At 38.7% G+C, this 17,907-nt stretch overlaps 1 protein-coding gene across 4 annotated transcripts in view; it reads left to right on the forward strand.

The window, feature by feature from the left end:
• Window positions 1–17,907, forward strand: part of ALMS1 (ALMS1 centrosome and basal body associated protein) — a 76,043-nt gene that overhangs the window by 50,900 nt on the left and 7,236 nt on the right. For 3 of the 4 annotated variants that reach the window (XM_055723499.1, XM_055723544.1, XM_055723604.1), the window contains 7 exons: window positions 1,218–1,388; window positions 5,201–6,396; window positions 9,739–9,850; window positions 11,090–11,344; window positions 13,044–13,288; window positions 13,877–14,060; window positions 14,277–14,340. In XM_055723499.1, the coding sequence (XP_055579474.1) occupies window positions 1,218–1,388; window positions 5,201–6,396; window positions 9,739–9,850; window positions 11,090–11,344; window positions 13,044–13,288; window positions 13,877–14,060; window positions 14,277–14,340 (2,227 nt within the window). The remainder of the gene's footprint in view (window positions 1–1,217; window positions 1,389–5,200; window positions 6,397–9,738; window positions 9,851–11,089; window positions 11,345–13,043; window positions 13,289–13,876; window positions 14,061–14,276; window positions 14,341–17,907) is intronic. The other variant, XM_055723671.1, reaches the window with a different exon arrangement.

Here is a 17,907-nt window from a genome sequence, read left to right on the forward strand (position 1 = left end):
AAACAGTGTATTTGTAACTGTCGTTTAAAATATATATTCACTTCTTCCCCACATCCTCCCATCTCCCAGTAAAAAACACTTCTTGTTTACTGGAGGAAAGGATGCTCTGTGATTCATCAACTTCTGCTTTGCCTGCTGTTATTTTTCAGTTCTCTCCTGTATGCAAAGAATGCATCAGTTAAGTATTATAAGTCTTATTCGCAGGTTGTTTTCAGTCAGTGCTTTTTGACAGCCAAAGTTATTTGTAGACAAAACTTAATATTACAGACATGTCCAGTTCCTGGCAGATGTGCCCCAGGGGGGCAGGTTGATAACAGCAGTGACAGTAAGTGCACAGGTTAGTCATTATAGCCACAGATTGTGCTTGTAGTTGTTTGTGCGTCTCTCCTCATTACCTTTTTCCAGTCTGTCTGTTGTAATATGGTCAAAACGAGAGAAACAAATGTGATGCGGGTCTGTTGTTTTGCAGAAACTATGATGCTAGATATGAAAATGTAGTATGCATATGAGGCAGTGCAGCATTCTAGAAAATGTACAGCAGAATTAAAAGATATATTTTGTTTTATAAACTCCCTGCTGCAGCTAAGATACTTAGCTCACGAGTAGTAGCTGAAAGAAATGGAGTAAGTCCACTGAATGTTAGGTGGTGATGACAAGGATGGTAAATCAGTTAGGGGACATTTTAAGCTTCTAACATTAGGAATCAATGATATGCTAGTAAGAGAGCTCTGCTGCTGTTGTCTTGAATTCTTGTTTAGAGGTTATACAGACCTGCTCTAGTCTTTCAGTTTTTCACTATTGCTATTCTGAGCTTGGAAAATAGATGTTTACATCAGTCAGTGAAAATGTCTGGAATTTTTATGAGAGCATGAGGGAGTCTGGACCCAAGTCCTGTGTCTGGCTTCCTGGCTGACTTGTCTAATGTTCGTTTCCTTGTATTTGTCTCTGCTCATTAGTACAATAGGTAAAATGTACCTACCTTTCACGGAAGAAGCTTGCCACCAAAGATCATGGAAAACAATGTGGTGCAATACCTACTGTTGCTGTATTAGTCACTAGAACTGCTCGCTAGGGATCATGACTGTTGGCTGGTGAATATATTGGTACTACTGCTTGGATAACAGGCTTTCTTTCAGACCTTGTCCTTGTTGTGAAACCTCTATCTGTTTTTCCCGCTTTCTCTTTTTACTCGTAATTATTGCTGTCTTTCTCTGCAGGGTCAAATGATGCTCTTCCTTCAAGGTTTCTGGCAAACGTGCTTGATTTAAGGGGTGATAATCCTCCAGACAGTACGGCTATCAAGCATAAAGAAGTAATCTACAGTAAGAGGGCCAAGCCCAAGCTAGCCTGGGCTGAGGAGCAAATGATACCACTGGAAGCTACTGCAGGTAGTTAAAACCTGTGTTTATTTTTACATGTGTTTTCATACACATGAAAGAAAGCAGAGCAAAAGAATTACTTTTCAGGATCTGTGATTTCTGGTCTCATGATACTGTTCATGGTCTGCCTGAAGGTGCTGAATTTGACTCATTTTGCTCTTCACCAACTTTCTGTGTCTCCCCAACTGTCCAAATACTTGGATATTTTCTAGCATTTCAGTTGCCCCAGGGCTTGTCAGAGCCTTTGTAAGTTTTTGGGTTTGTTTTTTTTTTTGGTTGATTTTTTTTTTTTTTTAAATATGATGGGGTTTGGGTTTTTTGTTTGGTTTTTTAAAGGCACTGTTAACTTTGTGGAATGTGAAGTCTTCTTTATGTGAACATGAGCATTAAGTGTAGAAAGGATGCCCATGTAGAAAATGAGAGAAATTCCCTGGTAAATAAAAGCAGAGGATGGCTGTGTATATTGGGTTGGGGTTGTGTGGCTGCCCACAAATATGCTGATGTCTTGTGATGTCATGTAAAGTATCTCTGTTATTTTGGTATTTAGCTGAATTTTAATTTGATTTGACTGATATCACTTTCTTCCTCCATTCCGTTAACCTTGTTGGATGGTACTCCTGAGAGGTGAAGGTAAGGGTTTACTCCTCTAGTAGCCTACTTTAAGGCTTTATTTGTTGAGAATACTGGCAAAATTAAATTATGCTGAGCTAACTGATGATTTTGACACTGTATCTCATGACAGTAACTAAAATTAGTCCTGATGGACAGTCTTTTTGTGCACTCGTTCTTTAATTTTGGGTGGCTGATGAACTCCCTTGAGTCTGAGTAGGGATGAGGATTTTGTTGTGTTTGAGAATTGCATCTTGTTCCTGGACAGAAGTAACTGTAAAAAGAAAATTGCTGAGTAGTTGCCATCTCTCCTAAATGCAACTATGAATTCCTCAGGGAAGCTCTTTATTGCATGGTATAGTATTTTCCAGCATGTTCTATATTAAACAGAGAGTGAGCAAATTGCATGGAGGTAATGTAATTGTGGCTGTTGATGAGGGATGGGACCTGAAACATATGAACGGCATAATGGATTCTGAATTAGAGTTCCCACTCTCTTCTAGGCAGTCACATATACAGGGTTTTTCAGAGCCCCTTTATTTTTCTTAGCATCATGTAAATCTGTTATATGAAGACATTTAATGGAACAGATTTTAATGGAGTACCTCAGTGTGATTATTGTTGTCCTTTTTAAGCAGGCAGCTCAATATGCCTGGGGTAAGGTCACCCCACAGAGCTGTGCTGATATATTAATAGGGATTTCTCCTGATTATTTTAATTTTTCATTTTAGAAAGGGTTTTGTTTGAAGCTTCTCTCTTCAGAATGGAGAGATTTTGGTATTTCCAGAAGATAATTTAAAATAATTGCATAAGACACACTGGAAGTAATTATTTCATGCTAATTTTAATTTTTTTGTGAGCGTACAAAGGATCAGTAGTTGAATTATTGCAACAATAAAGACAATGTTGTCTGAACCTAGTTTTTCTAATGGAAGAAATAATTCTCTGAGAGCATTTATAAAATGCAAGAATACAAAAAGAAGTGGACTCGTATAGAAAAATGCTTTCTTCATTCACTGTGGGTAGCTCAGAAGAAGAATGCTGGATCATGGTGGTAGTGCTGAGGAAAGAGTGCGTGTATAGAAGTGAGTTCTCCGAACAAGAATCTGCAGTAACAAACAACACATCGTGTTGGAGCAGAGATCAACAGATACCTTTCTCTGAATAGCCTGATTAAAAATGAAAGGGGAACACAAGTGTTAATATAAAATTATCTAATAGTATTTTTCTGTACGTGTGGTGGTCTAAAGACACAGGCAAGAACAGAACTGTAAGCAGAAATCATCTTTTGATAAACCAGCCAGTACAGTCGGAAATTTAAGCAAGCTTTCTGAAGAAAGACTTGTGTGTCTAAAATTTCCCTGACTTCTTGCACTGTATTTTTAGATGGTCTAATAAAAGATTACTTCTACCCACAGAGCTTGTCTAGAGCTTAAAATTATGCAAGTTATGTATTTTTTAAAAAGTTTCTCTATATAAACTTACCTTTATTTTTTGCCTGTTTGCATTCCTTCCATTTTGTTGGTAACTTTTAAAAAATACAGAAATAGCAAAAATTCTGCATAGTGTTCCCAAGCCTGTTTCATTTGTCAGGAGGATGTGGAGGAATCCTCTTACATTAGTATATGAATATTGACCTTGTATGGGAAGACAAATTCCTCCAATTTCGGAGTTAGTGAGACTGGTCTGGTTACACTGTTCATGATTCTGACATTACACTGCAGTGTCTTTGTGTTGGGAAGGGAAAAATTATATAAAATACAAGGAAAACAAGTGACTAAAAGTAAGGTTTATGAGGCAGTGTTAACAGTGTGAATTCACACAATTGTAACCTTTCATAAGCTTATCTTGCACCGCTTTTTTCCATGTGGAATTGAGGTTTTATAAAAACATAGCTTGTGATTCTTGGTGAGGTAGGTAGGTATGTTCCTCCTGGGGTAGGGAGAGGCTTGGTTGTGGGACTTGCCACGCTTTTGCTGGATCAGTGGCAAAACTTGCTCAAATGATGGAAGGAAGACCCGGTTTCCAGTTCTGTTTTCATCAGTAGGTCACAGTCACAGAAACAAGACTGTTAAAGGAAAAAAACAGACCACCAACAAAAATACAAACAAAAACCCAAACTTGGTAGGAATGTTGGAGAGATAGAGAGAAACTAGTATGGGTGTGATTCCTGCCACTAATGGAGCCTGATATGCATTTGCTGACAGCTCCCCGTTACCTGGTCAGTGTTGTTACCATTAGACAGTTCTTTTTTTATATTAACTTTTTATTGCTATTAAAGCTATTACTAGTTTATAAGGCATCTTTAAATGATGTACTTGGCTAAAATGGCACGGAATATCTTGCAGTGAGCATAGGTACTTGGGAAATCCTTCTGGCAGTAGCCATAATTCTTAATTTCTGCCTTCATGGTTCATGATATAATGTAATCCATTATACAAAGAACATAACATTAAACACTTTTTACTTTTTAAAATTTATTTTTTTTAGAGTGTATTACAAATGACTTTAAACTTATTTTGGAGTATATTCCTGCTAGCACATGCTGCATGCATACTTAATGTATGTCTATTACGAATGAGTTTATAATTGGATTTCTGCATATAGTCCTTTGTAATTTCAGATAGTAGCATATTCTGGAGGGATTTAACTGCTGCTTTGAACTAGAATGTGTCATCTGAGCTTGAAAGCAAAGCCAGGTTTTAGAACCATCTCTGATGGCACACTAAGAGCTCTGCTGGTATTGGTTGTCTTATGTATAGTGCTGTTCTGAGTTAGTTAAGAGATAACGTTTAGGCATAGCCTTAGAGGGCCTTTGTACTCCCTGGGCATTTGTCTGAAAAGAGGCAAAATGAGTTGCAGCTGCCTGTCATGAGTTTCCATAAATACAAAAAAAAGACTCAGTCCAACTTTTGGTCGGAGTAATTACCTGTGGTGTGACTAGATTATTCCTTCAGATTCAGTTGGATAGAATATTGTCTTGGATTCTGTGTTGCAAATGATAGAAAACATTATTTATGTACTTGTAATAATGCTGAAACTTCATTTCTAAGTTTGTTGAATTTCAGGAATGGGTACAGTGATTCCTGCTTTTAATACTTTGAAGTGATTGCAAAGTATTAGGATGAAATTCATCCTTCTTAAGATTTGCTCTTTGCTACTTGCTTCCTTGTACAGAAACAAAACATTTTAAGTGTTTAATTCTCTTCTAGGACATACAGATCATTTGAAGTCTGTAAAACCCACTCATTCAGTCTTCAAATCTTCACGGTTCTACCTTCATCATCCAATGCCCGTGTGTGAGAGCTACTTCCTGTCCAACAGTGAGCTGTCAGAAGACAGTTCTGGTATTGGATATGCTAGACCTCCCTCAAGTGCTGTCTTGCAGAATTGGAAAAAACCACATTGGCATCAGCGTGGTGTCTCTGTTCATCATAAAAAAGATGGTGAAAATGAATTCTTTCCACTCACTGTGGAAGCAGATTACAGCAAGAATGAGGATCTAAATGCTAGTGCATCTTTGGGGAATGAAACATCAAGGAAGGAGCTACTTCAGCATGGCAGAAGAGCAGCAGAACGAAAAGCAGCTAGAAATTATCCTTTGCCATGTAGTCAAACAACTTGCCTTAGTGAGAATGTGGAGAAAGACCTACCACGGAGACAGAGAACCCACTCCAGTGGTAGCTTAGATGAGCTCTGGATTAAGTTTTTGGAGTGCCAGAAGAGACACCAGCACCGTGATTTTAGGAGTAATAGTGAACTGTCTCTTGTTGAACGCCTCCATCGATTGGCCAGGGTCCTTCAGAATCCCATTAAGCATATAATAATACCAACAACATCTGAAAAGAACATTTCTGAAAAGAAAATAAAGGGAAGAGAACCAAAGGAAATAAGACTGCCAGAACAGAGCATGTCTGAAAGTACCTTGGAGCCTAATGCAACATGTGTTGAAGAAAGACCACATATCACCCATGATAAAAATAGCTTTGTTAAGCTCAGGAAAAATAGGTCAGGAGAGAAAATTATCCGCCACATGAATAAAATTTTGGAGCACCAGCAATGCTTGGAAACTCCTAGTGACACTTCCTCAGAGTCAAGGCTTAGTAGAGATCATGGCACCATGATCAGTTCTACCGCCTCAGAATCAGATGCAGTGACCCAAACAGAGATGGAAACTGCTACTCAGACTGAGGCGAGCAGTTCCATTTCCACCATTGATACTGCCAGGCTAATCAGGGCTTTTGGGCATGAAAGAGTGCAGGTGTCACCAAGACTTTCCCAGCTTTATTATACCATCAACCACCAGAAATGTCGCTGTGAAAAGTGGGACAAGAGAAGCGGCAAAGCAGTGGGTGTAGAATATCCAAAGGTTCCTTCTGAAAGAGCCAAGAAAAGGAAAGAGATCCAGGTATGTGGTTGGTTAGACCAAAAGACAGTTTTGACTAATCTTTACAGGAACTTTTAAACTGCTGTATAGTAGTAGAGTTTGTTATTCAGAGAATCATTTAAAATTTCCCAGAGAGTGTCGTTTATGTGGTAGGCTTCTGTCTTAGATCAAAGTAGCTCAAACAAGTGTCTCTGCCTTTCCAGGAATAAGGATGAGATCAAACTGTCTTAAAACATCAACTGTACTTTCTATCCCTTTGTTCTTGCCTTTTGTTTCTTACTTTATTTGTCTTGGGAAGCAAGATCCTCCTGTATCTGATTTCTGGTTGCCTGCAGGTTCTGTACTTTAGCAATTGTGAAGATGGTGGTGGTAAATTAAGGTCGTAGATTCTGACTGCATATTGCTACCTGAATTATCTCTGTGCAATGATGAATACCATTTCATAACAGTAGGAATTATTACTTGAAATTTCTTACTGTTTGTCTATCTTAAGTGTTGGAATTATTTTGTCTTGCTTGAGTGTTGGTTGTAAGCTTCTTCAATTTCTGTATTTGGCACATGAGGCATATTAAAAGACCAAGTCTCAGCCATAAAAATTCTAGGTGAACAGTCTGGATTAAAGCTGTCTTAAAGTGGAGAAAATGTTTTTAATTACTTCAATTGAATTTGGCCATTGTCCTTTGGAGGAGAAATGAAAATTTCCTTAAAGAGGGTCTTGGCATGGATTTGGTGAATATAGTAAGAAATTACGAAGTCTTGGTGTTCTGTAATGTACATTAATGCTGAAAAGTACAGGAACAACTAAGAAATATTTCTTTTTTTTTTTTTTTTTGTATTACTGGAAGACAGTGGTATTGTCATCATTACTAATTGCTTTCATTAAAATGAGGTATTGTTTGTGGGTTTTTTTGTTTTGTTTTGGTTTTGTTTTTTAGTAGAAACCACTCAAACCCAGTCTGTGTGTCAAGTAAGGTAATGAATGCATGTCTAGGGGAGAAGCAGTCCTTTTCAAGACTAAGAATGTTTAAAAATATTTTTGTTAATTTTTTTATTTATAATATTTATTTAAAGGTAAAATAAGATTCTCATAAACTTGCAACATTGGGACCATTACTCAGAATACTGATGATCTAACAATGAAATTCGGATCCAGCATTTCTTGCATGGTTGCACTGTTTAGGGGATGGTTTTATTCCATATTACACTCATAAGACTAATCTTTCAATGTCTATTTTGACCTTAAAACCAACATCTTGTCTTTTGCCTGTTAAAATCACCCATGAGATAACTGATTGCAGTAATACTTTTATGAGAATAAAGGCTCACTGTTCCTGGTGCTTGCTGTTGCATTGAACCCATATGACTTTAGAAAATAGTATCTTTCATCTGCTGATGTTGTGTTCTTTTTTAAAAATACATACAAAGAGATACATGACCAACCTCAAATACGGAGTAAGAGGAAATTAAAGGCTAAATGGTAAACTTAATTTAAAATCCAAATTTTGGTAGTTTCTGTGGTGGTTGGTTGAACAGAAATCATCACTTACTGTTTTGTTTTAGTTGCAAATATCTGTGGTTCAGAGACAGATATTTATTTGTAGCAGGAACCCTACTCCTAGAGGGACTACTGTATGAATCTTCCAGGCAAGCACTGCATTTTGTAGCTCAGTTTTTTATGACAGCCTATTGTCAGCACTGCTTCCAGAAAACTTGGTTACAGCTTTTTTTATTTATAGATGCTGAACCCATCCCAGAAGGTTTTTATCTATTCCAGTTTCTGTTATTTCTAAAGCACTCTTCAAGCTGCCATCTGGTAGCAGGTACAAAGCTAAAGGTTGCGCTATTCAACTGCTCAAGGGCTTTGAAAGCACTGCGCTGAATATTCTAGTCCAAATAGGAATATGCATGTCAATATTCAGTATTGAATGGCTGCTTATATTTATTTCAGCAGGCTGATATGCATGTGCATGTAAATGGGTTATCTTGATTTTTTTTTTTCCTTACTTTACTCTTCCCTTTTGCCGAGCATGTATTTAAATTTGCTTCTGTTTTTTGAAAAGAGATGCATATCTACTACATCTGTCTAGTGCACTTTACTGGAGCTGTAATAGTTTTATGAAACTAAAAAATCAGTTCTTGCCAGTATGCATGAGAGTAAAAATTGCCTCCTTTTAATGTTGAAATGAAATTTATGTTTAGCACTGAAGTGGTGATAGCAGAGGTTCAATAAAAAGGTAATAAAAAAGCCTCTGTTCATTTCCATCATGGCAAGCATTATGAGTTACTAATAGGATACTAATTGCTATTATCAAGGAAAAAAAAAATCTGTTTCATAATTAAAAATTAAATTCAGCATGGTTGCAGAGATTGGTCTGTGCTGCACTGTTGGATTTGAAGCCTGGGGATGCACTGTCAGTTAATTGCTATTAATAAAGTACTAACCTTCTCTGTTTTTTATATAACCAAAAAGCTTGCGGACTAGGTACATTACACTCACAGAGTATATTCCTTCTTAAATGGCTGTAAACTTGTAATGTCATAAAATTTAAATTAATTTATTAAAACAAAGTTGTGCTGCTTACATCCCTGCAGCTGGCACTTCTGTTTGTGTGAATGATGAAAATGTGAAACTAGTGTTTTGCCTAAGCCATGCTTTTACCATGTGACTTTTATTTCTTGTTTTTATTGAGTTTAATTTTCTCTGCCTGGAGAACTTTGTATAATGAGGATGACAGGGTGAGAGAACTTCCTGTGTTTTGAAAGGACTCTGCTCTTTCATGTCAGTGGTACAGAACTGGATTTCATTGTGAATTTACAAAGTAGTATGTTGATCTTTCAAGACAGTTTGTCCCTCCAGCAAACCCAGCAACCTTTAAAGGCTTTTGGTTTGAGAGGGTAGGAATATACGATTCAGTTTAGATGTTTATTCTCGCTCTTCCCAAAGCAGAAGTATTTCACACTTTGCAGTCTCTCATGAAAGCCCAGCCAACAAATGATCTTGCTGCAGCAGAGGTTTTTTTCTAAGTCTGTCTTGACAGGTCACATTGTCCCATGAACTCTGGACAAATGAGTTGGAGGATGCTCAGCACTGTACAGAATCTCTTGCCTACAGAAATAATGTCCTTGTCTTACTATAATGGGATTCTGAAAATGCAGTGGTGCATGAGGATAAAGTCAAGGCTGACTGTTGTGTGGTGTAGCACTAAGAGACACTGGTCAGCTTGTGATAAACATCTAAGTAGCCATAGAATTAAGATACAACAAAGAGTGATGGCTATACTTTTTTGCTGTTTAAAACCCACTTCCTGTTCATTTTGGTTAGAATTTCAGGAATTTCTGTTCTCTTGCATCCTTTTTTTCTAGAATGCAATCTCCCTTTCATCAGATTCCACTTCAAGCAGCGCTTGTTGGGGGCCAAGCTCTGCTCTTAGTAACAAGCGACGGATGCGGATGCTCAACAAAGGTATCCAAGCAGGTGAGCTGTTGAATTACAGACTTGTCTTTTCTGTATTTGCTTCTGCCTTGCATCTCTTTGGAAACCATTCTCCAAAGTCTGTTGTGTGTTTCTGGTGATGGGTATATACAAGCAGCATTCTTCAGATTCACTTCAAATGCTTTTGGAGAAAGATGTAATGTTCTAATTAAAATGAGCCATTTCATTTTCTTTCTTGGTCTGCTTTAGTAGCCAGTTTCCTCACTCACAAGTTTATTAACCTAAGGGTCTGATCCATTTCAATAGCAAAGGTGGACTAGCTGTAGGGTTTTTTTTACATTATTTTCTCCTCAAGACATCTGTTACTCACAGAATGTATTTTGTAAGCATATGCTATTTCTGAAGGCAACTGCAGTGTTTCATATTCTTCTTGGTAATATTTTGGATATTATATTCTATTTAAAACATAAGCTGATCCTGGACTGGTACAGTTCTGCATTTGGGTTTTTCTGGTGGCAATTATCAGTTTCTTCATTGCTTTCATTTACACACCAACTTTCTGTTGTCAGATTGAGTAAGGGCTTTGTTTTGTTTGTCAGACATATCAATGATTTATTATGACTTTTTTTTTCATGTGCAAGTGGATTGAACCAGAAAAGTATTTTCATGGCTTGTTTTCAAGATCTCATTATGGTTTTTTGAATGTTGTTGATGCCTTCCATGTTACATATTTCTGTTAAATATTTGTAGTGCTGTGGGCAAACCAATCTTCTATAGCCAAAACATCGTTTTGGAAGGGACACACTGGGTAAACAAACAGGTTCAGAAAACCCTGCAGTACCATTGTCCAAAATGTAAAGCTTTATGTTGACCTGCCACTGTGTCTTTCACCAGCAGATTTGAAGTTGACTCTTCCGAGAGTCAACTGGGATCCCCAGCCAGGGCCATAGTTGGTTCAAGTTTAATTCCCTTCCCCGCTGGTATCTCTATCCGTATCTGTGTTTGGTTTGCTTGCGGTAATTGATTTACACCACTTCAATTTTACTAAGATTATTATACAGTAACAATCCTGAGTCACTGTAAACTTTCTTCAAAGTGGGAGAGTTGGAAGTGGGAATATACAAGATTTTTCTTTTTGAAGGTGGGGTAAAGAAAGTGATCCTTCAGCTTCAAAGTAAAAATTGAGGGTCATCCCCTGAACTATGCGTGTCACACATACTGATGTTGAAGTACTTCCAGCTGCTCTGGAATAAGATGTTACTGCTTCATTTTCAACTACAGGAGACTTGGAGATTGTGAACAGTGCAACTAAGAAAAACACTCGAGATGTTGGTGTGACTTTTCCTACCCCAGGATCTAGCCAGCTAAATCAACAGCCACAGGAACCCTGGCATTGTGTTGATGGTAATTTTGGAGAGTCAGATGGTGTGGTCACAGATCATCAGGCAGCAAGAAGCAAGGACAAGCAGAAAGGAGAGCCAGGCAATTTTTTCGTGGAGAAAAGGATGAAAAGGAGCAGGCTGCATTTACCACAAGGTCAGTCCAAAATACACTTTCTCTGCAGACAGCTGTATTTCTCAACGGCAACCGGCAAGTTATGTGGGGAGGATTAGCTAGGACACAGAGCAGTCTGTCACTAGTACAGTCAGTTCTTATTCTGGTTTTAAGCAATGAATTTTAAACAATAACACTATGTCAAATGAACTCTAGTGCTTTATTATGATTGTATTTTCAGTCAAGCTGTTAGATGCAACCTAGCCAGTAAAGGCAATAAATAGGAGGCAATGAATAAGGTAAGGAAAGACGAATGAGATGGGAATCATGTAGGTACTTAATTTTGATTTTAAGGTGTAAAGGGTTCTGTTAAGCTCTGAGTAACTGGTCACTGTAAGTTGTACTTACTGTTCATGTACTGAGGCTTCAAGAACAAGTATTTTTTCAGGAGTACTTGGGGAGCACAAGATCCGTGGTACCAGAAGAACTAGACTAGTCTCCCTGTTTTTAGCTAGAGCTTGGTTTTGGGCTGATGGTGTAGCCTCCTGATTTTTTTTGTCCCTTTTAAATTTCCTGTCAGTCTTCACAATTATTAGATGTTTAAAAATGTTTTCCTTAGTCATCTTTGTTGTTATTACAGGGACAAATCATTCTCTCTCACACCATTTTAATCTAGGAAATTTAGAATATCTACTCAGACTACTAGCTGATGCATTTCAATCCCATTATGTATGTAAATTGTTAGTAATCTAATTGTTATATACATATTTAACATTTGGAAGATGTAAAGCATTTGATCTTCAAAAATATCTATAGAAAGCCATAGGGCTTAGGACAGGAGAGAGGCTCCTTGAAATTGTGTGATTGCTGGTGAGTATTCTTTCTATAGAGAGAAACCTGCAAACTCAACCATTTTGTGCTTTTTCAAAAGTGTCATTTAATAAAGACTTGCTGGTTTTCTGACACTTGGCAAAGGAATTGTTTTGAAACTGCCAAAGATGTCTCTTACAGAGTCCCGCTGTTATTAAACTGAAGTGAGTATTTATTGCAGTGTTACGCCACTGGCTGGATTTAGCCAAGACCTTGGGGCATTGTCATGGTTTAGCCCCAGGCAGCAACCTAGCCCCGCACAGCTGCTTGCTCACTCTCCCCTGTGGGGTGGGGAAGAGAATTGGAAGGGTAAAGATGAGAAAACTTGTGGGTTGAGATAAAGACAGTTTAACAGGTAAAACAAAAGCTGCACACACAAGCAATGCAGAACAAGGAATGCATTCACCACTTCCCATGGGCAGGCAGGTATTCAGCCATCTCCAGGAAAGCCGGGCTCCATCACACGTAATGGGGACTTGGGAAAACTAATGCCGTCTCTCTGAACGTGCCCTCTTCCTTCCCCCAGCTTTTTCTTGCTGAGCATGATGTCATGTGGTATGAGATATCCCTTTGGTCCTGACTGTGTCCCCTCCCCTCTTCTTGTGTACCCCCAGCCTACTTGCTGGTGGGGCGGTGTGAGGAGCAGAAAAGGCCTTGACTCAGTGTAAGCACTGCTCAGCTGTAACTAAAACATCCCTGAATTAGCAACACTGGTTTTAGCACAAATTCAAAACACAGCCCCATATTAGCTACTATGAAGAAAATTAGCTTAGCCAAAATCAGCACAGACATAAAGGGCCATAGATGGGAATGGAAAATAGGCACATGTATTGTCTACAAATTTTTATTCTTTTCTGTGGTCTTTTAACAGGGATTTCATGGTTTGTCCAAGCAGAAGACTTGAAATCTGAATCTAGGAAAGAAAACCATTCCAATTCCTTTTCTGATCCTGGTCCATCTTGGTTTGAACCATTGACCAGCACAAAGCCTTGGAGAGAGCCTCTCCAAAAGAAGAACTGGAAGGAGCAACAGCACGGCAACATGATTCAGCCAGCCGTTCCAGAAGGTGATGCTGGGAACAGGTCCTCGCGATCGCTCGGAAAGCTTACACTACAGGTAAAGGCATGTTGCACTATAAGGCTGCTGAGATCTTGGCAGGATTTCAGGAGTTATGCTGAATCTTGTGGAAACACTTTTTGATCCTTTTTTAAAAGCATTTCACCTTTATAATCACCTTTATAACCATTTATAATCATTGGAAAAGCAAAAAATCCATCAGTCCTGTTTGCTTGTGTAGTCTGGCTTTCCACAATACACTAAGCTATTTGAATTGATCTAATAGATTAGAGCTTAAATCATTTGGCTTCAAGAACTGGAGGGAATGTAGCTGACATAATATCAAGTCATACTTGCTTCCATACAGAAATAATACTGTGTGATGTGCGTAGTATGCAATTAAAATGGGCTTTAATTCATACAGTGCAAATGGTGTATGTGTGTGTACATACACACACATGCATACAGGGCGTACACTTCAGATCAGGTGTGGTCATGCTGAATATCTGTATGTTATACCAAATACTACTTTGATGGGATTTTCTTCCGTGCTTTCATAATGGTGTTTATATATTTTGATTATTCTCTTCCAGCTGTAGGGAGGCAGTCTGGCCACTTTAAACTTTGTTTTGTGTCATCCCATTTTAGGAGGCTCTTGCAGTGCATCGTCCTGATTTCATCTCCCGCTCTGGAGAGCGTGTGAAGCATCTGAAGCTTGTAATGGAGGAAAGGAGGATACAGAGTGTACTGCAGTCCAAACGAGAAGAGCTACTTAATCCTCCTGAGAAAAGAAAGGGCTACAGGAATGCAAGTCACATGCTGTCTGATCGAGGTACCTTCATGGTTCGGTTTTGTACTTTCTATAGGAATTAATGCATTTCCACATTATACTTAAGGGTGTGTGTACTTGTAATAAAAGTATTACAATTACTTAACATTATTGTCTATAAGAATCCATAATTTATAAAGGAGTCATATTGTTGCAATAGCATTCTTTGTGAGAAATAGATATATTCACCATTTTGTTATCTCAAAATTTTCCATTTAGGTTTTCTGTTTAGAGAAAACAGAAGAACAATTCCAAAGAGTGAAATGGTTCTAAGATCTAAACGGTAAGATTAACAAAAATTTCTTTCAGATAGATAAGTGACCTGGATAGGAAAGGTGGATTAATCATATCTGCAGTCAGAGAATTGGGTGTTGGAGGTAACTCCTCTTTTTTTGGTGTAAGATGTAGAGACTTTATCAAAGGCTGAAAGCACCTGTTTAGAAGGTCTGAGAAACAGAATAATTTTGGAAAAAAATTATTTGTCTAACTAAACCCGAGTATTCTGCTGCACTGTCTGCCATCCAAGCACTACAGCAAACTGTGCAAGTACTGGATCCCAGAAGGAGAGGAAATGTAGGGTGTGGGTCGCTGAAGCATCTGTATGGTTTTAAACATTAACAAACTAGGTCATTGGTGCAGGAAGTGAGGCATCATTTCACCAGATGAAAGTAGCTTTATGTAAGAAATAATTACCCACGAAGGAATACAGAGGCTTTTACCCTTGAAGAAAACCACCTTATGATAGATTTTTGCCTTATTTTTGACTCAGTTCATATATAAAATGCACAGCATGCTGACAATGTATTAAACATTTGGCATACCTATGCTACAGAGAGCACCTGAAGGTATAATAAAAAATAAGAGTTTATTGCAGCTAGAACCTGAAGCAGTAGCAGGGTCAAAAGGAGGTTGTTTAGAAGAGTACCAGTTCAGAAACAACATAAATACTTAAATTAGAGTCTCATGAAGTCGTCTCTGATAATTTGTAAAGTTACATAAAAATACAATGAATCAGTAAGTTGTTTAGAGTCAAAACAAAGCAAAGGTCAAGAGTGTACCTTGAGGCAAAAGATTGTTTTAAGTAGTTGGGATTTCAGCATACAAGCCAGTGCTTTGTTGCATTGAATTCCTGAATTGACAATGCTGTGGGCCAGGACTGTTTCACAGCATCTTCATCAGTAGTAGCAATGGGATGGAGCACACCTGAACAGGTTTGCAGGTGACACTGAACTGGGAGGACTAGTCAGTATGCTGGAGAGTAGGTCTGCAGTTTTGAGACATCCCTGCAGGCTGCGGAACAGCGCTGAGGGGAGTCTCGTGAAGTTCAATAATGGCAAATACCAAGTCTCTTCTGGGGACAGAAACCCATCCCAAGGACAGGCTACCTGTAGAGTGGCCCTTCTGGAAAGGGCCGTGGGGCCCTGACAGCTCGTGGGCAGCAAATTGAACGTGAGTTGGCATGATGAAGGCCAGCTATTTCATATGTATTTCATTCATATATATTCCATATATATATGATGAAGGCCTGCATTTCGGTGGATATTCCCTCTGCTTGGCACTCATGGGACCACAGCTGGATCCTTTCTCCTGTTCCAGGCTGCCAGTACAAGAGAGAGGTCAGCAAAGTTGAATGTGGTTTTGAGGGGTGTTGGAACTAGATGATCTTTAAGGTCCCTTCCAACCCAAACCATTCTGTGATTCTGTGCAAGTGGCCTGAGTCTGGTGGAGGCCACCAAGACAGTCATGGGGCTGGAGCACATGGTGATGAGGAGAAGCAGCAGAGGCTGGGTTTGTCTGGCCTGGGGAGGAGGAGGCTGAAGTTGAGGATCTGGCAGCGGTGCTTTGCCAGAGGAGAAGGCAGAGGCAGGCTCTTCTTGGAGGTGCACAGTGACAGGACAAGCAGCAGTGGTGGTGTGTTGCAGTAAGGAGAAATTGTAACTGGAGACAAGGAAATCGGTTTTTCACGAGGAGGGGTGGTAAAGTGCTGGACCAGGACCCCCACAGACATGGTTGATCCCACATCCTTGGAACGAGTCACAAACTGACAGGATGAGCCTGACCTAGCCTTGAAGTTAACTGTGATTTGAGCAGGAGGTTGGCCTAGGTGACTTCCAGAGGTCTCTTCCTGCCTCAGTTACGCTGTGATTCTACAAAATATCTGCTGGAATATGCAATATATAAAATAAACCCCTTGATAGAGATGATTGGAGAGTCCAAAAAGGATGTTTTATTTCAATAGATTTTGGCATTTAAAAGTATTTTTAGGGCATTAATAGAGAGGAGGCAGAAGTGGTAAATGCAGTAAAGATGTCAGTTCCCCAAGGAATGCATCTCCAGATGTTTTAGCTGAAGTAGAAGGATTTGGGTTTGGGTCACTTGGACTGTGAGATCAATGTATCTGAACTCATAATTTCAGAAACACTGATTTCATAATAACTGAACTCACCAGGTTTTCTATGGAGACTGATTCAGGCAGTCACAATTGATGACTTTTTTTTGTTCTTGCTGCTGTCATAATCCATCTCTCAGTTGGAGCTGGGAAGAAATTTGTTCTGTACCATTCTTTTGAAATGCACACCTATAATGAGTATGAAGGCTTTTTCTTTTTCTCTTTGAGGGTATAAATGGAATTTCTCATGGCAAATTAGCTAGGTAATGAAAACAATTTTCAATTAATTTCCCTACAATTTTGCATTACCTACTTCTTGCTCTAAACATCTTTATGGTGGGATGATTTGTGAGGGGTAAATCTTGATCTTTCTTTGAGGGGAGCCCTAGAATGGTGAAATCCTTTAGAGAATGGTGAGACAGCAGTAAAGCAAACCCTCAAATCTTGGGGGTATTCCTACCCCCGTCCAGTAACATGTGTATATACCTAGCACCCTCCAATGCCTTCCAGCAAAGCATAAGAGGGGTAAAGTAAGCACCTAAATGTGATTTATTTCCTCTTTTCTGTAGCTGTAATGTGGGTAGTGACATTTTTAGAAAAGATGACCTCCTAAGAGCAGCTGCAGACAGTAGGAAAATAGGTATACACAGGAAGGTAGGCCACTGGAAGGAGTGCAATTGTTCTTGTTTTTCTTCTCTTTTTGGGTGTTGGATGTGTATTTGCTTGCTCATCAATTCTACTGTGAAGTCTGATAGACTGTTAAATGCATTTGTGTAGAGGACTGTAGAAGCTACAAATGTGTATGGCTTTGCCTGGCTGATGCTGGGGAATTAAAACAGGACATAAAATTCAGTACTAATTGAGATTTGGATTTTATCTTTGCTTTCTTGATTCTGCCTACTTAGTTATGCGTTATCATACAGCTTCCTATTTGTTTTCCAGCTAACTCCTCATCCTTCTCTGCTTTGAAACATGCAAGTGACACCTAACTTGTACTGACTATAGAGCAAAGGGGTGCAAACTGATAGACATTTACCTCCCGCTCTTCTCTTGCCAGTCTGAAGTATTACTTATTTTGTTGCTGGAATTAGTACCAAGACAGCTGTCAAAAATGCTCCTCCCAGCTGGTGGGCTGTATTTATTTGCAATGTTCAAAATGGAGCGTGCTGAAATATTTTCAGATAATAGGAGCTGAAGGCATAGATGTGTTTAAAAATATTTGAAATGCCAGCTGTAATTGTGCAAAGATATTATACAGATGGAAGAATGGAACAGTTTCTAAAAGAGTATAATGCAGCATTGTGTTTGTAACAAGTAGTTTTGGTATTTTTTTCTATTTGCTGATTATCAAATCAACATGTTAAGAAAGGACTTATAGCAGGATCTGTCTTTAAATATTACAGGACTGAAATTTTTGGACATGGTTTATTTCCACCTCCCATAAACTGCAACATTTTTGAA

Source organism: Falco cherrug, chromosome 1 (genome assembly GCF_023634085.1).
Source record: "Falco cherrug isolate bFalChe1 chromosome 1, bFalChe1.pri, whole genome shotgun sequence".
Classification (NCBI taxonomy): domain Eukaryota; kingdom Metazoa; phylum Chordata; class Aves; order Falconiformes; family Falconidae; genus Falco; species Falco cherrug.